The 21,485-nt window shown below is 44.2% G+C and overlaps 1 protein-coding gene across 2 annotated transcripts in view; it reads right to left on the bottom strand.

The window, feature by feature from the left end:
- The window catches only part of LOC117362044 (disintegrin and metalloproteinase domain-containing protein 9-like), a 202,136-nt gene that overhangs the window by 71,131 nt on the left and 109,520 nt on the right, over positions 1 to 21,485 (bottom strand). For both annotated transcript variants that reach the window (XM_033947779.1, XM_033947778.1), the window contains exon 3: positions 3,644 to 3,827. In XM_033947779.1, coding sequence (XP_033803670.1) covers positions 3,644 to 3,827 — 184 coding nt within the window. The remainder of the gene's footprint in view (positions 1 to 3,643; positions 3,828 to 21,485) is intronic.

Here is a 21,485-nt window from a genome sequence, read left to right as displayed (position 1 = left end):
AGTATGGGATTCTTGTTTGATTTTTCTCTTGGCTCAGCTACTAAACCCTGGCTTTCCATTCCCATTCCCAGTGCAGGTATGCTATAGACTAGTTTTAGGGTATATGACCTGTGTCACTGTGCAGGGCACTATGAATGAAGGGGTACTGTTATAGCAGTAGTCTCAAACTCGCGGCCCAGGGGCCACATGCGGCCTGCCAGCTACTATTTTGAGGCCCTCGGTATGTTTATCATAATCACAAAAGTAAAATAAAACAGTTTCTTGATCATATTATTATTAAGACTTAGCCAAAAGGTAAGATTTATAAACTATAAAGTTTTATCTCATGCAAAATTGTCATTTCTTTAATAAGACACTAACTATTTTTTCTGAGGCCCTCCAAGTACCTACAAATCTAAAATGTGGCCCTGCAAAGGGTTTGAGTTTGAGACCACTGTGCTATAGTGATATGCTACTCCCATGTCCTTCCACATCATGTGAGCTGGAAAAAGAGGGAAGTGGGGAGACAATGGGGCTGGGAAGAGAATGGAGGAGAAAAAAAGGAGATCTTTTAGAAAAAAATGAGACAAAAGAAATATTATGCTGGAGTCACCACTAATAAAGGAGTGAGCATTTGCCAAAGCTGTTATCACCAAATGGGGTGCCAATTTTCATTTTTGCAGAAGGCACTAGAGTCAATGCTAACTCAGCTCCCCAAGCCAACCACTTACTCTGTGACCAGTAGAGCTTTAGCAGGTGGGCTGATATGGATGCATGTTTTTGGTTCACTAATTTCTTGCTCAGCATGCAATATTTGGGGTTTTAATCTGAAGGCAGGAAGCACTACATGCATGTGGCCCAGGGGGCTGTGAAGCAACTGATTGCTAAGCTTCCCAAGGTTTGTGCATGCAGGTGATAGAGCAGCTCATAGGGCCATTTTGGATATGGAACTGCTATTGTAGTTCAGTCGGTGAGTTCTAGATATGGGTTCTGGGAAAGGGGAGTGTATGGAGCAGTGGTTAATGCTACAGCCTCAGCACCCTGGGGTTGTGGGTTCAAACCCACACTGCTCCTTGTGATCTTTGGCAAGTCACTTAATCCCCCCATTACCCCAGGTACATTAGACAGATTGTGAGCCCACTGGAGCAGACAGGGAAAAATTCTTGAGTACCTGAATAAATTCATGTAAACCATTCTAAGCTCCCTTGAGAGAACGGTATAGAAAATGAAATAAATAAGGAATTTGATCTTTGCCAGAAAGGGTGGGAATAAAAAAGTTTGAAATGTGAGATTAATCTTCTTACGAGGTATGAGGGATGGGTGAGTGTAGCCTACAGGGAAGGGGGTTCTGATCAAGGTGGAGTGAGAGAGAACATAATGAGAGAGAAAGTAGAAGGCAAGGCAGGTCAGGAGAAATTAGATAGCAAAGAAGTATAGAATGGGGGCCTAGAGTAGGTACAGGGGAGTTTTAAGCATCCTACCCCAAAACAAACTGTACTGGGGAAAATAAATGAGGGAAAAAACAGAATAAGACTAGATTAGGAAGAAGATATTAAAGTGGAGCAGGACTGAGAACGCAGTATGGATAATATGAGAGAAAAGAAAGTATATGGTGTGCACAGGTAGGTAGAGAAGAGGAACTATTGAATACTGGCTGGGGGGGGAGAATATGGGTTGTATAAATTCATATTGCAGAGCACTTAAGTTGTATCAGAACTCAGAAGACTGATTCTCCCTTAGTGGATCACTGGGTTCAATTCCATCACTCATTGTCTGATTTAATAAAGAGTATTATCAAAACACGGCTCGTGTTGAGGGAGTTAAAACTGATATGGAATGTCTTTGTATTCAACGCCTTTTACTGGATAGTTTTACCACTGATGCTTTTGAACATGATCTGATGACATGATCACATGATTGTTGCATCTGCACTTTATCCTAATGACACACTTAGGGATTTGATTGCATATGAATTTAGGAGTTATAGATTATGAACATTGACTTTCCTCGGATGTCTCCTTGGACTTTAGTTTGAAGTCTGAATGAATTCCAAGTTAAGTGAGCTATTTCAGTATATGTCTATCATTCATTGTTTATGTTCACTATTGTCCTTTCTGGAGATATGCAAATGTGATGATAACTTGTATTCCTTTCTCTGAATTCTGGAATTGTTTGGTTATTACTAAATTATTGAACTAAAATATTAAATTGTTGGATTATTTAAATGAATTTATGTTATTTTTAAATAGTGGATTCTCTTGATTTAATGTGTTTGATTAGTTGTGAATCTATATGATTTATATATTTTTTCTCTCAGGGTTTTTTTGGTTGTATAAATGGGTCACAGTGGGCTGAAAGGCACAGTGTGAGTGTGGTGTACATGAGCTTGGAACAGGATAGTAAACTGTGGAGATTAGTTGGGGTTTGGAGGGAAGAGAGACTGGTGGGATTTGTAGTGGTACATCTTAGCCGTTTGTTTTACCCACAAGTCCTCCCCGTGTGTGTACCAACTGCTGTGCTATTTGTTTAAAGACAGCATGGCTAGTTGTGTTCATAACTCATTATGCTTTAATTTCCTTTATATGGACTTCGGAATTTGTGCCAAGTTGAGCACCACAATCATTTTGAAAAGTTGGCTCCTATGTTGCAGCCCTTCCTGGGAACATACTACCTATCATAGACCTCCTTATTCTGTTCCCTCTCTAGGGATTTTATCTCAGTCTGGGCCCTTCTCTCCCGGTTCAACAGGCTAGTTGTGCTTATGTGAACCATTCCTTTATATTATATGTTGCAAAACTGCCTCATGGAGCAGAATACTGAACAGTTGAACTAATGCTTTCTTATTTTATGTGGGGATGGAAGTTTTTTGGGGGAAGCCCTGTGTATATTATTGGGGGGATAGTTGGGGGGGTTGGTTTGGGGGAAAGGGGTTCATGGGACTTACTTAAATTGTAAAATTTCTGTGTGCCATCTGTGTTTGGAAAACCCTGGCCTACATTTCTGGTACCTACAGTATCCTTGCTGGAGGATCTGGACAATAGTCTGCAGCCTGCCATCAGTTGATTATGCAGAAGAATCCCCGATCAACTGAGCTGGCAGGACTCCCCAAAACCGTGGCTTCAGCTGATCTGGGATTCCCCTGTAGTGATCAGCTCAATTGGCAATGAGAGCAGCAGCAGCAGTGGGCAGAAGATTCCTTCCTCAGTCAGCAGGAAAGATGCCCACTCCCTCCTGCCTGAGGACACCCTCGACACACCCCAGATCCGAAATCGGCAGGAGGAATGCACATCAATTTTGTAAGGAGTGCTAATAAATACACATTACCTAATAGATATGATAATACAATTAGTACAGAAGGAAGAGTTAGAACCAAGGCAATGAGAAGGGAAGAATGCTGGGAACCTTTTTTTTGTAATGCACATTAGGTATGAATTAATGCATACACAATTGATTTGCATGCATGTATCCCACATAGAACTGCGGATGGAGTGGGCTATACATTTTTAAATAAATAATTCAAATGTTCTAATTGGTAAAATGTATGAAATGAGCCACTGAACATCAGAAAATTTGAGAATTTCCCAAAACGAACAGATTTCTGGTCATGCACAAGATAGTAGTAATAGAAAATGATATGCAAAAATATTCCATTCTTTCTGTTTACCTTTCCAATATCACATTTTGCCCCGTCTGGTACTCTTCCAACATGAGGGATGTCCATATTTAATTTGTAATCCAAACTCCAACACCAAGATTTTCCCATGGGCGTTTGTACAATAGAAGTACGATTGTCACTGAGACTAATATTCTTCACATTCACACACTGTGCCAGTCCACATTTGACAATGCTAAAAATTTGAAAAAAAGTGCAGATCTGTACATTTATTTTTATTTTTCACTATATTTAGGGGTGTAGGCTACCATTGGAATGTGGGCTACCATTAAGATGTGTTATTTAACCATTAACTTCTCCTGTTTTAGCACAGGTCCTATTTTATGTAATGAGACCTACAGTAGTTTCTAATAACTGGAGTTAACATTAAAATCAAAAGGACAGGATACCAAATAAATTTATTCAGTCTTAAGAAGTCCTTAAAACTACCTGATGTGGGCTACTTTTCACCCTTACATGGGCTGCATCAGATGTAATATGCATGAATATCAATGACACACACTCTATACCACATGTGCTAATGCTGAGCACTACTACTAGTTAACTCTCTCTTCTCACAGCTGCAGCACAGAATAAAACACTCCATGCATCATAGGATCTGCTCTTTTTTTTTGTTTGCATTTCTACGGACTTATTAGGCTCCTATGGTGTATTTTGTTAACATTAAAATAACATGTCTTAATGGTAGTCCACATTAATAACTTCCCCTCTTTAAAATTATATTGAGATCTATTTTATATTTAATATGCAGTATGTAACTGTACAATTGGATGAATCAATATTTTGACCCAAAGGTCAGTGTATTTTCTAAATGCTAGCAGTGGTTTTTACAAAAACAGATAAACCCAGGACTGCTGTGCACAGTATAGTCCATGGCACTGAATATACATGTAATATACTGAAAGCTGATGCCCATATATGTATATCTACACAGCCTTGATAGCAAAGTTGCTTACCTGTAACAGGGATTTTCGGTAGACAGCAGGAGAATGCAGCCACACTTGCTGATGAAGTCCTCTGACTGAGCCTGTGTGTTGGTGCTCTCACCTAGTAGTAAGCTTTTGAGCTTACTGGGCATGCCCCTACTCCTGTCAGTTTTGTCACTAGCAAAGAAAGTAATTGTGTACTGAGGTTATGGAAGGTGGGCAAGTGTGGCTGCATTCCCCTGCTGTCTACAGGTAAGCAACTTTGCTTTCTCTGGAGACAAGCAAGGAAAATGTAGGTACACTTGCTGGTGAGTCACAAGCTTAAGAAGCAAATGGGTGGAGGTAAAAAATTAAGTGCAAATAAGTTTCTAATAACTGATTGTCAGCAGTAGTGTTTGGTGAATGTATGGATGGAGGATCAGGTTGCAGCTTTGCAGATATCTTGAATTGGTAAGGATTTAAAATGTGCTATCAAAGAAGCCATTGCTCGTATTCTGTGTGCTCCAATTGAGTCAGGAGGTGACTCTAGAGCTTTGGTATAGCAGAAGTTGATACAGTGCACAATTCATGAGGATATAGTTCTTTTAGAGACTGGGTGTCCTCAATTGGAGGGATTGTAACAAACAAAAACTTGGTTAGTTTGATGGAAGATTGAAATTTCCTTATATAGTAAACTCGCATAGTATAGTACAGTAAGGAATATTTGCAGTCCAAGGTATGGAGATGTTCTTCCGCTGGAGAGGAATGCGGAGGAAGGAAATAGTCTGGTTGAGATTGAAATCTGAAACAACTTTTGAAAGGAACTTCGGGTGAGTCCACATCTGTATTTACTTGGAAAAAATTGGAGATAAGGATAATAGGTAATCAGAGCCTGATGCTCACTAACTCTCCATGCCGATGTGAGCACTTTGAGGAGGACTGTTTTCCATGTGAGGAATGTTAACATGGTTGACCCCAAAGGTTCAAAAGGGACTTTCATTAATTGATCTATAACTAACTCCCCTCTTCTACAAAACTGCCCTAGCAGTTTTGTAGAAGAGGCCCACGCTGAATGGCCCACGCTGCTCCTGACGCTCATACAGTTCCTATGAGCGTCGGGTGCAGCGCAGCACATACAGCATGGCTCCCCACACTAGAAACTGCTAGCACAGTTTCGTAGAAGAGGGGGTAAGTTAAGGTCCCATGCTAGCGGAGGGTCCCATAAAGCATAGTTACTTAAGAACATAAGAACCTATAGGTGATGTCATCCACGGGGTCCGGATGTGGACAGCCTCGCAAGCATACTTACTTGTAGAAAACTTCAGAAGTTTTGAGTCAGCCGCACCGCACATGCGCGAATGCCTTCCCACCCAGCACAGGGCGAGTTTCCTCAGTTCAGATAGCTAACAGAGAAGCCAACCAGGAGAGGTGGGTGGCTTATGAGAATAGTTGCCTGCTGTCCCTGGATAACAACTGTTATGGTAAGTAACTGTGCTTTATCCCAGGACAAGCAGGCAGCCTTATTCTCACCTATGGGTGACCTCCAAGCTAACCAGAATGGGATGGTGGGAAAGTTGGCAACTTAGAATAAATTTTGTAATACTCTGGCGAAAATGGCCATCCTGTCTGGAGAAGATATCCAGACAATAATGAGAGGTAAAAGTATGAACCCAGGACCAGGTGGCAGCTTTACAAATTTCCTCAATAGGAGTGGATCTGAGGAAAACTACTGAAGCTGCCATGGCTCTGACTTTGTGGGCTGTAACTTGACTCTGTAGATGCAGTCCAGCCTGGGCATAGCGGAAAGAGATACAAGCAGCCATCCAGTTGGAGATGGTACGCTTAGAAATTGGATGTCCCAACTTGTTTGGATCAAAGGAGACAAAAAGTTGAGGAGCAATTCTGTGTGGTTTGGTGCGTTCCAAGTAGAAGGCCAAAACACGCTTACATTCTAGAGTATGAAGAGCTGATTCTTCAGGATGAGAATGAGGTCTTGGAAAAAATATTGGAAGTACAATAGATTGATTGAGATGAAATTCTGAAACCACTTTAGGTAAGAATTTTGGATGAGTATGGAGGACCACCTTATCATGATGGAAAACTGTGAAAGGTGAATCAGCAACTAATGCTTGTAGCTCATTGACTTTTCGAGCAGATGTGAGAGCAATGAGAAAAAACCACTTTTCAAGTAAGATACTTCAGATGAGCCATAGACCTTGGTTCAAATGAAGGCTTCATTAACTTAGCAAGAACAACATTGAGATCCCAAACCACTGGAGGCAGTTTGAGAGGAGGTTTGACATTGAAAAGTCCTTTCATAAACCTGGAAATCACCGAATGAACAGCAAGGGGTTTCCCTTCAATAGGCTGGTGAAAAGCAGTAATTGCACTGAGATGGACTCGGATAAATGTAGACTTGAGGCCAGAGATGGATAAGTGCAAAAGATAATCCAGAAGAGAAGATAAGGAGGAATCTTGAGGCTCCTTATCATGAGAGATGCACCACGTAGAAAATCTAGTCCATTTTTGGTGGTAGTGACAGGCTTTCTAGAAGCCTCTAAAATGTCTCTTACCGGTTAAGAAAACTGAAGAGGAGTTATATTGAGAGGTACCAAGCTGTCAAATGTAGAGACTGCAGGTTGGGTTAAAGTAGAGATCATTGACTCAGTGTAAGCAGAGACGGAAAAATTGGTAGAAGGTATGGCTCCCTGCTGCTGAGTTGAAGTAGAAGGGAGTACCAAGGTTGTCACGGCCACCGAGGATCTATCAGAATCATGGTGGCATGATCGTTCTTCAACTTGACAAGAGTCTTGAGAATGAGAGGGAATGGAGGGAATGCATAAAGGAAGAGATTTGTCCATTCCAGTAGGAAAGCATCTGCCTCGAGGCGATGAGAATATATCCTGGAGCAGAACTGAGGCAGTTTGTGGTTTTGGGGAGACGAAAAGAGATCTATCTGAAGAGTTCCCCGCTGTGAAAAAACGTGATGAAGAGGCGAAGAATTGAGTGTCCATTCGTGAGGTTGCAGAAGATGACTCAGTTTGTCCGCCAAACAGTTTTTCACCCCTTGGATGTAGACAGCTTTCAGGAAGATATTGTGGAGGATTGCCCAGTCCCAAACCTTCAGAGCTTCTTGACAAAGGGAGAGAGATTCCGTCCCTCCCTGTTTGTTGACATAGTACATGGTGACTTGGTTGTCCGTCCGAATGAGGACTACCTGGTCATGAAGAAGATGTTGAAAAGCTTTGAGAGCATTGAAGATCGCTCTGAGTTCCAACAGATTGATGTGACACTGAAGATCCATGCTGGTCCAGTGGCCTTGAGTACGGAGACCATCGAGATGAGCCCCGCCATGCATAGGTCGAGGAATCTGTCATGAGGACCTTCTGATGAGGGGGTGTTTGAAACACAAGCCTCTGGAGAGATTGGAAGAGAGCATCCACCAGTGGAAAGACTGTCTCCACGAAGGAGTGACTGTAATGTGTCCAGAGAGTGGTTCACAAGCCTATGTCCATTGAGATGCCAGGGTTCACTGAGGAATTCTGAGGTGAAGTCTGGCAAAAGGAGTCATGTGAACTGTGGAGGCCATGTGACCTAGTAGTACCATCATGTGTATCACTGAGATTGAAGAGCGGGAAGACACTGCATGACAGAATTGAAGAAGAGCATCCAGACGTTGTTGAGGAAGGAATGCTCTGAGTTGGATAGTGTCCAGAACAGCTCCGATGACCTGTGATTCTGAGAGGGCTGAAGATGGGATTTGGGAAAGTTAATTTCAAATCCTAAGCTTTCTAGAAACCATGTAGTCCGTTGGGTCGCTACAATAACCCCCTGAGATGTTGAATCTTTGATGAGCCAGTCGTCTAGGTAGGGGAACACCTGAAGACTATGGTTGCTTAGAGCTGCTACTACCACCACTAGGCACTTGGTGAGCACTCTGGGAGATGAAGCCAGGCCAAAGGGTAGCACTCTGTATTGGTAATGCAGATTTCCCACCCAAAATTTGAGGTACTGATGGGAGGCTGGATGAATGGGGATGTGAGTATAAGCCTCCTTGAGATCCAGAGAACATAACCAATCATTTTGATCTAGAAGGGGGTAAAGGGATACCAGGGACAACATGCAAAATTTTTCTTTGACTAAAAATTTGTTGAGAGCCCTGAGATCCAGTATGGGTCGCAGATCGCTCATCTTCTTCAAGGAAAACACGAGAGGAAACACAATTCTGGACTTAATTCTAAATGGACTACGAGGACAGGTACAAGATGAAGAAGTAGAGGGGATGCTGGGAACTAGCGATCACAATATGATCCGCTTCGACATAGATGCAGGTGTGAAACATCGATCCAGAATGACAGCCACGGCACTGAAATTCCGAAAAGGAAATTCTGAAGGGATGAGACTCATGGTAGGGTAAAAGATCAAGAAGAAGATAAGCATTGTTAAAATGCTAGAGCAGGCATGGTCCCTTTTTAAGGACCCAGGTGCAAAATCTATATATACTGCATATCAACAAGGGAGCCATGAGGAAAAATATCAAAGAACCGGCGTCGTTCATTGTAGTAGTGAAGGAAGCGATCAGAGACAAGAAGACTTCGTTTAAGGAATGAAAAAGGTCAAAAATGGATGAAAACTGAAAAAAGCACAAACAGCATCAACTCAAGTGCCATAGAGCAGTAAAAGGGGCCAAAAGAGACAAGGAAAAAATAGCCAAGGAGGCAAAAATCTTCAAGCCATTCTTTCGATACATTAAGGGGAAACGACCCGCAAAGGAAGCGGTGGGACCGTTGGATGGTTAAGGGGTTGGAAGAGCTGCTGTACAGCAAAAGATTAGAGAAACTGGGCCTCTTCTCCCTTGAACAGAGGAGATTGAGAGGGTACATGATTGAAACATTCAAGGTACTGAAGGGGATAGACTTAGTAGATAAGGACAGGTTGTTCACCCTTTCCAAGGTAGGGAGAATGAGAGGGCACTCTCTAAAGTTGAAAGGGGATAGATTCCGTACAAATGTAAGGAAGTTCTTCTTCAACCAGATAGTGGTGGAGAAGTGGAATGCTCTTCCGGAATCTGTTATAAGGGAAAACATGCTCCAGGTATTCAAGACAAGGTTGGACAAGTTCCTGCTGAACCGGAACGAACGCAGGTAGGGCTGGTCTCGGTTAGGGCACAGGTGTTCGACCTGGGGGCCGCCACATGAGCGGACTGCTAGGTGCGATGGACCATTGGTCTGACTCAGCAGTGGTAATTCTTATGTTCGGAACTAGGAAGTAACGGGAGTAAAACCCCCTCTTCTGCTTTTCTAAAGAAACTGGTTCGATGGCACGGAGACAAAGCAAAACTTGAGCTTCCTGAAGGAGAAGGGCAGACTGGGATGGACTGGAAGGATACTCTCTTGGAGGAAGCTCTAGTGGAACCTGAGAGAAATGAAGAGAGTATCCTTCCCTGATTGACAGCACTCAGAGGTCGGATGTAATTGTCTCCCATCGGTGATAAAAATGATGAAGACGACCTCCAATGGGGGGGAAGAGAAGACAGAGACAGAATGGTGGAGGTTATGCTCTGTTTGAGACAGTCAAAAAGACTGCGCAGCCTTAGGTACAGCAGAAGGTTGAGATTTTTGTTGCTTCTGATTCTGCTGTTTCTTGGGAGGCGGACGAGTGTAAGGAGCTGCTCTCAGAGCAAAACGCCTCTGAGAAATTGGAGGAGGTTGTGCAGGCTTGGCAGGAGCTGGCTTAGGCTTTTGTCTGACAATGGAAGCAAAAGATTTTTCATGTTCACACAATTTCTTGGTGGCTGCCTCAATAGATTCATCAAAGAGGTCATTGCTTGCACAAGGAATATTAGCCAAGCGGTCCTGAAGTTTAGGGTCCATGTCAATGGTGCAAAGCCAGGCCAGACGGCGCATTGCTACAGAACAAGCAGTCACCCTGGCGGACAACTCAAAGGCATCACAAGAAGACTGGGGAAGATTTAATCTGAGTTGTGACAGAGTAGCTATGACTTCTTGATTTTCGAAGTGCTTCTATGTTATCTAAATAGCTGAGAAATTTAGGAAGGAGATCAATGAGGAACTTGAAATAAGTGACAAAATGAAAATTGTAATTGAGGACTTTGGAGGACATCATGGCATTTTGGTAGAGGCGATGTCCAAACTTGTCCATGGTTTTCCCTTCCCTTCCAGGAGGAACGGTAGCATAAACTCTGGAAGGATGGGATCTTTTCAAGGAGGACTCCAAAAGCAGGGATTGGTGATACAACTGTGAATTCTCAAATCCTTTGCAATGCAGAGTTTTATTATTTATACTTTAACAACTTAACAAATAGATCAATACTTGAAAGGAAATATCATACTCAAATAAGGAAAACAAGTACCAATTATAAAATAATAACACACAGTGACCATGACTAAAGTCCACAATTTAAGGAGAGAAGGAATCAATCACTTCCAAGGGTAGTTGGATTCCAGGAAATAATACTAAACTAAATCAAATAGCAGAGTGCAGTTGGAGTTATTTAACTAATGGCCTGCTTGGCTGATTCCATGAAGGTCTCTGGAATTCTTGTGGTTACTTTACCTTCAAGGAAAAACTGCAATTGATCAGGTTCATAAAAAATATATCTATTACTCTGATATGTAATATAACATTTACATGGGAAACGTAATTGAAAGGCTGCCCCCAAACTCAAAACAGACTGACGACAGGCCAAAAACTTCTTGTGTCTGGCTTGTGTCCACTTGATACATCAGGAAATATAGAAATTTTGAATCCGTGAAATTCCACCTTATCAGTCCTATAGAATAGACGAAGAATTGCTTCTTTATCTTGAAGAAAAACAAAAGTTACCATTAAAGTAGCTCTAGTCACTATTTCTTCTTGAGATGTCTCCAGCATACCAGTGAGATCCAATTCTCCTGGTAATGCATTCCCTTTATCCTCCTTTGGTAAATTTAAGTAATATATCTTTTGTAATGGTGGCATATTATTTTCTGGAAATTTCAAAACTATGTTTAAAAAGGACTGAAATAAATCCCTAGGAGACTGAAACTTGGAAACAGGAAAATTTAAAAGTCTTAAGTTCAAATTCCTATTAGCGTTCTCCAAATTTTCAATTTTCCTAGTAAATAAAGCTTTTTCCTTAACTTGTAAATTAGTAGTAATCTTCCCATCTGCCACAGATTTCTCCAATTTGTCCATTCTATGAGACTGTTGCTGGAGTTTCTCTTCAAAAGTTTTAAATTTAATGTTAGAATTTTGTGTGGAAACAACTAACTGGGAGCATACCTTGTGTAAAGTCTCCAAAGCGCTCCATAATGTTTCCATGTCTATCACCGCTGGTTTAATCAGGGAAGCAGGGATAGCTATTCCGGGGGACTCTACCAAGGGTTCCATCTCCACCTTTCCCGCTTCATGCTGACATTCAGGTCCTCCGACTTCTAATGCTGACTGTGAAAAAGTCAGCAAGCTGTGGTTCCCATCCGGGGTCAAGGGTGAGACCTACAGCCAGGGCCGCCATCAGAAATTTCTGGGCCCCTTACTGAGCAATCCTATTGGGTCCCCCACACACCCCTTCCACCCCGACCCCCCCCCTTTCTTCCATGGGCCGAATACACACATACTTTTATCTGTTACTGCACTCTTTGACCAAAAGATTTGTAAGGCTGCAACCACGTCAAGGTAGACTCTTTCAGCAGGGCCCTAACCTAACCTAAACTAATCTATACCTATCTATTCTAAACTAACATATGTCTAGCGCGCACAAACCCTTGCTCTACATGGGAAAAATAACACCAGCTCAATGCTGGCGTTAGCATCTAGCGCGCGTGGCGTACGCTAAAGCCACTATCGTAACTTAGTAAAAGGAGCCCTATTTTTATTAGTTAATTATTATTATTATTTTCCAATGCTCAATATGACTTCCTTTTTTAAGGTTTGACACTTGTGCCAGAATATTTTTACTAAATTTAAGAAGTATTTGCTCTCTTTCAAATGGTATAGAAGTTAAAAAAAGGGACAGGCGTTAATGAAGTCACTGGGTTCAATCTAGCCATTTATTTCTGCATGAATTTAAACAACTAAAAAAAAAAAGATAAATATAGCTCATCCAGTCATACAAGAAATGGCTCTACAGCAGGGGTGCCCTCACTTTTTGGGCTTGCGAGCTACTTTTAAAATGACCAAGTCAAAATGATCTACCAACAATAAAATTTAAAAAAAACCCACAAAGCACACTGTATGCAAAGAAAATGTTAATTATCATTTATATTCCATGGGTTTTCAAAGAGGTCAAGTCAGACGATTCTATGCAATGTCACCTCGGGAACAACTACACAAAAATAGACAAATATACCCCCTCCCTTTTTACTAAATCGCAATAGCGGTTTTTAGAGCAGGGAGATGCACTGAATGCCCTGTGCTGCTCTCGATGCTCATAGGCTCCCTGCGCTAAAAAACGCTATTGCAGATATAAATTCTCTAAACAGATACATTTTGATCACTAAACTGAAAATAAAATCATTTTTCCTACCTTTTTGTCTGGTGATTTCATGAGTCTCTGTTTGCACTTTCTTCTTCTGACTATAAATCCAATATTTTTTTCTTTCTGCCCCTCCCCTTTTCTTTCTGTCTCTCTTTCTTTCTTTCTCTCTCCCCCTGCCCCCCCAAGCCATCGCACCAATTTCTCCACTTCCCCGATTCTTTCCCTACCCCCTAAGCCACCATGCTGATTTCTCCATGCTTCCACGAGCCAGGCCAGGAATGTACAAGCGCCGGACTCACAAGACTTCACCTCTGATGTCAATTCTAATGTCGGAGAGGAAGTTCCAGGCCAGCCAGGCAGCGATTGGCTGGCCCAGAACTTCCTCTCTGACGTCAGAATTGACGTCGGAAGTGAAGTCTTGTGAGTCCGGCGCATCTACGTGCTTGGCCTGGCTCAGGGAGGCAGGAAGAAAAAGATTGCCAAGGCAACGCGATCGACTCACATTGCCTTTGCGATCTACAGGTCGATCGCGCTCGACCATTTGGGCACCCCTGCTGTTATGGTATCCTGTCCTGACCTGAGGAAAGGGGTTTAGTCCCCCCAAAACTGCCTTATTTCCATTTCCTATTTATAAACTTTAATCAATAGATACAATACTATTTGATTCTACGTAAAGCAACAAAACAATTTTTTCTACCTTTTGTCGTTTTTGCTTTAATCATCTTGTCTTCACTCTTCTTTCTAGCCAGCATCTGTCCACTCTGTCTTCCATACAGCATCAGCCCCTTCCATCCACTGTCCGCCCTCTCCCCGTTCCATATGGCATCTTCCCTCTTTTTATGCTCCTTCAATAAACTGTCTATCCTGTGCCCCTTCTCTTCTCCTTTGTACATGATTGATTTCAGCTGTGTCACCTCTCTATTTTTCTCTCTCTGTTACCACCCCGTCCCCTATGCTCTGGCATCTTTCTCTTCTCCTTTCTTTCCTTCGCACCCCACAGTCTGGTATCTTCCCTTCCCTGATTCTCTAGCATCTCACTCCTTTCCTTTCCTTTTTTTTTTTTTAATTATAATTTTGAATACATTACAATATCCAACAATTCAAAAGAAAAAGGAAATCACATAAAACAATACATAATCAAATCATACATACAAAGCTCCTTTCAAGCCCACATTAATGGGGAGTATATATTGCTATTTCTAATAAAATAAAGTTCAAGAAATATAAAGGATAATGATTCTTGGTTCATATTTAATGAACCCTGAATCGTTCCTTAAACTGGGATACTGTTATATTAATTCTCCTCATATTTTTCAGCAAGGTGAAACAAATCTCATTTCTATTTCTTTTCTCTTACAATTAAGAATTGTTGTAGTTGTATAGGATCCCAAAAAAAATATTCGATATCTTGTAGCTTAATCAGACATTTACAGGGAAATTTCAGGTAAAAGGATGCATCCAGTGCCAACACTCTATCCTTCAATTTCAAAAATTCTTTCCTCCTCAACTGTGTGGTTCTGGATACATCCGGAAAAATCCTAACCAAATCCCCACAAAATTTCATTAACCTGTTTTTAAAATAAAGTCTCATTATCAACATTTTATCCATCTCGCTCATGCATGTTATTACCAGGGTGGACCGACTCTGAATCACATCCTGTGTATCTTCTAGAAATTCAGTCAAATTTACCTCTGGTGTGGTCAGATGGTCCACCTCCTGGGCAGATTCAAGTTTTTTTGGAGGGATATAATAATAATTATTTATTGGAAAATTCTCAGCATTGGTCATTCCCAGTACTTCTTTAAAAAACTTCCTTAATAAAATCTCAGGTGACAATAAATGAGTTACTGGAAAATTGACCAAGCGTAGATTTTTCACTCTATTCATGTTCTCCATAGATTCAATTTTTGAGTGTATTACTGTTGAATCTTTAACAGCTGATACAGAGACAGCTAGCAAATTATTACATTGATTTTCCACCACATTTAGTTGTTTATCCAAACAACCTAAATTAGCATCCACATTTTCTAATTTAGAAGAAACTAACTGAGAATAATCTCCCATTTGCTTCATCGTTGTCCTGAGAAACCCTTCAACTCTGGATATACCTAACCATAAGTCTTTTATGTTTCCTCTGTTCGTGTTTTTTCATCCACTCCACCAGAAAATATCAATGGTTTAGGTATTTCAGCATATACTAATTTACTTAAATGGGTGGATGAAATCACTTGAGCATCGGATATAGTGGGTGTTATATTCCCACTATCACTGGGTACCGGATGAAGGGGAGGAGTACGATTGAGAGGACTTATTGAGGCTCCTGACAAGGAGGAATCTACATTTGGTGGTACCACTGGTGGATTGTCAGAAAGTAATAATAAATGTCTATCCATTGGACCAGATACCACTGGTGTAGAACTTTTAGGTTTTATCTTTCTTTTTCCCATATTCTAAAGTCATATAAAAATTATAGGAAAACTTTTATATTACCAACCGGCTTCCAGCTCCCGGGCTCCTCGTAGCTCCTCGTGGCTCCCAAGGGGCCTGGCGGGCCCCTTAGGGCACGCCCCTGCGGCCGCAACCGCGGCGGCGGCTTAGTTTTAAGATGTTGGAGACGGACCCGATGACGTCAGGAGGTCCGTCTCTGTAGATGCCTGCCAGCAAAGAAAAATCAACTGCAAACCGCTGCTGCAGGAGGCCAGGAACCGGCTTAGAATCCCCTCGGGTAGTATCCTCCAGATGAACAAGGCTCCCGGTTCAGCCGCGGCGGCGGCTAGTTTTAAGACGTTGGAGACGGACCCGATGACATCAGGGGGTCCGTCTCTGTAGATGCCTGCCAGCAAAGAAAAATCAACTGCAGACCGCTGCTGCAGGAGGCCAGGAACCGGCTTAGAATCCCCTCAAGTAGTATCCTCCAGATGAACAAGGCTCCCCTCCTTTCCTTTTCTTCCATCTCTCCCTCCCCCTCCATGCGCTGACATCGCCTCCTTCCTTTCCCCCTTCCTTTTCCCTTGGTCTGGCATACTTTCCTCCTTCCCTCCATGCCCTGGCATCTCTTCCTCCCTCCCTTCCCTCCAATCCCTGGCATCTCGTTTCATTCCCTCCCTCATCTTCTTTCTCCCTCCAGTTGGGTGCAGCAAGTTTTTCCCCCTCTGCTCCCTTTCCTCCTTCTGTCACCCATGACCTGGCGTCATGAACTTCTTCAGGCAGCAGCATTCACAATTTGCTGCTTTTGCCAGCTTCGGGCCTTCTTCTCTGTCGGGTCCTGCCTTCATGGAAACAGAAGTAGGCAGGACCCGGCAGAGAGGAAGGCCTGAAGCTGGCAACAGCAGTGAATTGTAAATGCTGATGCTAGCCAAAGAAGTTCATGACGCCAGATTGAACACCTGGGGCAGACTGCTACTCTCCCCCCCATGACCCTCCTATCTCGCCCTCCCTCCCATCACGAGACTCTAAACAGCACTGCTCTACTCTAAGCAGGCTGCTTCAGGGCTTTCTCCTGCCGTGATTCCCTCTGGCACGTCACTGATGAGGGAAGGAGGGAGAGATAGGAGGGGCGGATCGGGTTGGGGGTCGCCCGGGATGATGATAAGGCTGCTGCTGCTGCCAGTGAATCCAGCAAGGGTGAGGCCCCAAAGCACAGCACTGGCAGGCCCCCCTGACTATTTTGGGCCCTAGGCCTGTGCCTACTGGGCCTATCCTTTAATCTGGCCCTGCTTCCCCCCATATGCCCTGACATCTCTCTCTTCCACTCCATGGTATGGTAACTCCTTTCCCTCCCTCCCATGGTCTTTGCATCTCTTTCCTCCTTTTCCTGATCTTCCTTCTCCCTCCTTCCCTCTCTCTCCCCAATTGGATGCAGCAGTATTTCTCTTCCCCCTCCCCCCACTGGGTACAGCAGTATCATCAGCATTTCTCTTCCCCCTCCCCCCTAATTGGGTGCAGCAGCATTACTCCTCCCATTCCCCCCCCCCGTCTCACACACCCGGCAGATTTGCTACAGACAAAGGCAAGTTGCAAGTTTCCCTTGGTCGCTGACCTATCTCCCAAAGGGCAGCGACAGAGGGAAGTTTACAACTTGCTGCTCTTGCTTACTTCGGGCCTTTCTCGTTGCCGGGTCCTGCCTTCACAGAAACAGAAAGTAGGCAGGACCCGGCAGCTAGAAAGGCCCGAAGTAAGCAAGAGCAAGTAAGCTTCCCTCCGTGGCTGGCCTATCTCCCGCATGCTCCTGGGCTCTAATAGTCCATGCCGGCTTCTCTTCTCTACCCCCCCCCGACATAATTTCCGGTTTCGGAGGGAAGCCGGGTTCGAGTCGCTTGCTGGGGGTTTTTTTTGTTTAAAGTCCGGCGGGTTTTTCAGCGGCTCTTCAGGCTGCGCATTAAGCAGTGGCGGCAGCAGGATTCGGCAGATGACAGCCGGGCGGGCATCTAAATTTGCTGGGCGTTGCGCCTGGCTGAAAAGCGCTGGGGAGAACACTGGGGAGCCCGGGCCCCCTGTCAGCTCCAGGCCCCTGAATGCAGGACTGGTAGTACTGCCCTGATGGCGGCCCTGCCTACAGCGCCGCTGGAGACATCAATTCTGGCGCTTCCTGTGCGTCTGAGGGCGTCCCCGACATCATCACGGGACACGGAGGAACTCCAGGCCCGAATGGACTAAGCGAAATGTCGCCTTCCAAGACCGAGGTCTGCTCTCCTTGGTCTGCGGATGCGCCCACTCCAACTGGAATGGCATAGCTTGTAATTGCCGCTTGCTGAGTCAAAGAAGTGGAAGAGGAGGCAGGAAGCACACTCCTCTGCTTACCCCTGTGCTTGGGCATAGCAGGTAAATCTCTAAGGAAAAAGGTAGAAAAATTGCCGAACGGAGCAGGAGCCACTTGATAGCTCGACTCACTCCGACGCCATCTTGATTCCTTCCTGCAATGCAGAGTTTTATACCTGGAGTCCAATTTGCCTGGAACAGCAGCAATTGCATAAGGAGTCTCCAGGCATCGTGTAACAGTCTGAGACAAAATCTTGTGAAGAGGAAGCTTAAGTGACTCGGGTTGAGGAACATGCATGACTTCGAGGTACTCCTTAGAATATTTAGAACCAGCATCCAATTGAAGTTCCAGGTCAGCAGCTATCTGGCGAAGAAAAGAAGAGAAAGATAGCTGATCCGCTAATGCCCTGCCTCAAGAGGAACTCGAGGACCTCGAGGCAGCCTGGGTTGAAGATGAAACCTTGGCGGGAAAATATTTTTCAATAGAATAGGGAGACTTGGATGAAGCAATACAAGCCACTGGGTCCTTGAGGTCTGGAAGCGGAGACATCGATCGAGGAGTTGGTGGTCTGGTAGAACTGGAAGGTGTAGATCGAGGCTTAGTTGAAGAAGGACTCTCTTTGGAAGAAGAGCTATGCCTGGAAGTATGCCTCGAGGAAGGCCTCGATCGATGACAAGAGTGGTGCTTGGAAGCAGATCTCGAGGATCGAGGAGACTTCGCCCCGGAGATGAAAGCAGATGTTGCCACCAAGGAATGGATAGGGCTAGAAGCTGTAGAACGAAGCTCAGGAGGCTTCTCGAGGCACTCCCAAAGATTCTGCTCCTTGTATGGAGTTTGAGGATTCCTGTCGAGGCACTTGCAAAGAATCTACTCCTTGCTTAGAGTGCATAGATGCCAGACCAGACACTCGCAAAGACTCTGCTCCCTGTATAGAGTGTGAAGTCTCAGCCTGAGGCATAGGAAGAGGCTTGACCTCGCGGGAGTCTGCAGAATGCTCAGGCTGGATTAGAGTAGCTAGCTTCGGACCCATTTTGGTTAGGAACTGAACAAATTGCTGCTCTAACATGGTCTGGAAGGAAGCCGGCAAGGATGGATTCGCGTCTTTAACTGGACCACCTGCTATGACTGGAGGTTCCAAAGTGGCAGTGGAAATATGCTTCAACTTGGAAGTCTTAGCAAGCTTGAGAACCACAGCTGGAACTTTCTGCTGAGCTATCTGACCTGAGGATCCAGGGGAAGATACAGCAGATGTACTCGAGGAAAGAGCCGCCGCAAACGAGGAAGGTTTGATGAGGCTCGAGGTTGGAGTCGTGGAGGCAGAAGGACCCTCGGTAGAAGGTAGAACCAAGGCCGCTTTCGAAGGCGAGAGTGTGACTGAAGAGTCCATCCCGAAAAGCTTCTCCACTAAAATCTGATGACATTTAGAAACATAGAAACATAGAAAAAAGCAGCAGAAAAGGGCTATAGCCCACCAAGTCTGCCCATTCCAAGTATCCCCTCCCCTGAATTTACGCCCTTAAAGATCCCACGTGAGTATCCCATTTTCTCTTAAAATCCGTCACGCTGCTGGCCTTTATCACCTGGAGTGGGAGTCTGTTCCAATGATCCACTACTCTTTCGGTGAAGTACTTCCTGGAGTCGCCATGAAACTTCCCTCCCCTGATCTTCAGCGGATGCCCTCTGGTGGTCGAGGGTCCCATGAGCCAGAAGATATCATCTTCTGACTCGATGCATCCCGTGATGTTCTCTTCTTTCTTCAAGTGAGTACAGCCGCAATTTTTTAAATCTTTCTTCATACGTGAGATCCTTGAGCCCCAAGACCATCCTGGTGGCCGTTCGCTGAACCGACTCAATCCTCAGCACGTCCTTTCGGTAGTGTGGTCTCCAAAACTGAACACAGTACTCCAAGTGAGGCCTCACCATGGCTCTGTACAACGGCATCATAACTTCAGGTCTCCTGCTGATGAAACCTCTGCGGATACACCCCATCATTTGTCTTGCCCTGGAGGAAGCCTTCTCCACTTGATTGGCAACCTTCATGTCCTCACTAATGATCACCCCTAGGTCGCGTTCCGCCGTGGTCCTAACCAAGGTCTCACCATTTAGTACATAAGTTCTATGCGGGTTTCTCTTACCCAGGTGCATTATCTTGCATTTTTTAGCATTGAAGCCTAGCTGCCAAGTAGTTGACCATTGTTCCAGCAACAGTAGGTCGTGTGTCATATTATCAGGTAATAAGCTTTTGCCTACTATGTTGCAAAGTTTGGCGGCGTCGGCGAACAGTGATACCCTTCCTCTAAGTCCTTGCGTCATATCTCTTATGAATAAGTTAAATAGAATCGGGCCCAGGACCGAGCCCTGCGGCACTCCACTGATCACGTCCGATGCTTCGGATGGGGTACCGTTCACCACCACCTTCTGAAGTCTACCGCTCAGCCAATCCCCAACCCATGTAGTTAGAGTGTCTCCTAATCCTATCGATTTCAGCTTGTTCAGTAATCTTCGATGAGGGACGCTATCAAATGCTTTACTGAATTCCAAATATACCACGTCCAGTGACTCTCCGGCGTCCAGTTGTCTAGTAACCCAGTCAAAAAAGCTAATCAGATTAGATTGGCAGGATCTACCCTGGGTGAACCCGTGTTGGTGTGGATCACACAGTTTTTCTTCGTCTAGGATTGTGTCAAGATTCTGTTTGATCAGTGTTTCCATGAGTTTACACACTATAGACGTGAGACTCACTGGTCTGTAGTTTGCTGTCTCTGTCCTGCAGCCCTTTTTGTGGAGTGGGATTACGTTGGCGGTTTTCCAGTCCAAGGGGACCCTTCCTGTGCTTAGGGAAAGATTGAAAAGAACAGATAAAGGTTCTGCCAGGACTTCCCTTAACTCCCTGAGCATTCTGGGGTGTAGGTTATCCGGTCCCATGACTTTGTTTATTTTGAGTCTTGATAGTTCGTCATAGATGCTACTGGGCGTAAATTCGAAATCTTGAAACTGGTCTTTCTGGTTATCTCTCGTCTGCAGCTGTGGACCAGCTCCCGGCGATTCGCGGGTGAACACTGAACAGAAGTATTTGTTTAGTAGTTCTGCCTTCTCAGAATCTGATTCCGCAAAGTTACCGTCCGATTGCTTCAGGCATACTATCCCATCTTTGTTTCTTTTCCTGTCACTAATATAGCTGAAGAAAGATTTATCCCCTTTCTTAATTTTCCGTGCTAGCTCTTCCTCCATTCGGAGTTTGGCTTCTCTGACTGCTGTTTTGACAGCTTTAGATCTATCTAGATAGTCCTCTTTCGCCCCCTCTCTGCCTAAATGTTTGTAGGTGATAAATGCGTCTTTTTTTTGTTTAACTAGGTCTGAAATTTCTTTAAGGGCATGAGGTTGAAGCGTAGCATAGCGCTCGCATGACTTCAGTTGATGGCCCGGCCCAAAGCAGTTGAGGTGTGGGTTCGTGAGAAAAATCGCACGCTGGCACTGGCTACACTTCTTGAAGCCCGTTGCTGGCCGGGACATAGGAGGAAAAATAGCCGCAGTGAAGTCGAAGCCCCTGGGCTGTGGCCAAGCGTCCTGCCCCGCCAGTTGAACGGAAGAAAATAAATTTTTTAAAAATATAAACTAGAAATAAAAGAACACAGCGATTCGTGAAGAAAATAACACAAACCACGGTGAGAGAAGGCACGAAGTAACAA

Source organism: Geotrypetes seraphini, chromosome 6 (genome assembly GCF_902459505.1).
Source record: "Geotrypetes seraphini chromosome 6, aGeoSer1.1, whole genome shotgun sequence".
Lineage (NCBI taxonomy): Eukaryota > Metazoa > Chordata > Amphibia > Gymnophiona > Dermophiidae > Geotrypetes > Geotrypetes seraphini.
The sequence above is the reverse complement of the archived record's forward strand: the minus strand, read 5'-3'. Positions and strand labels throughout refer to the sequence as shown.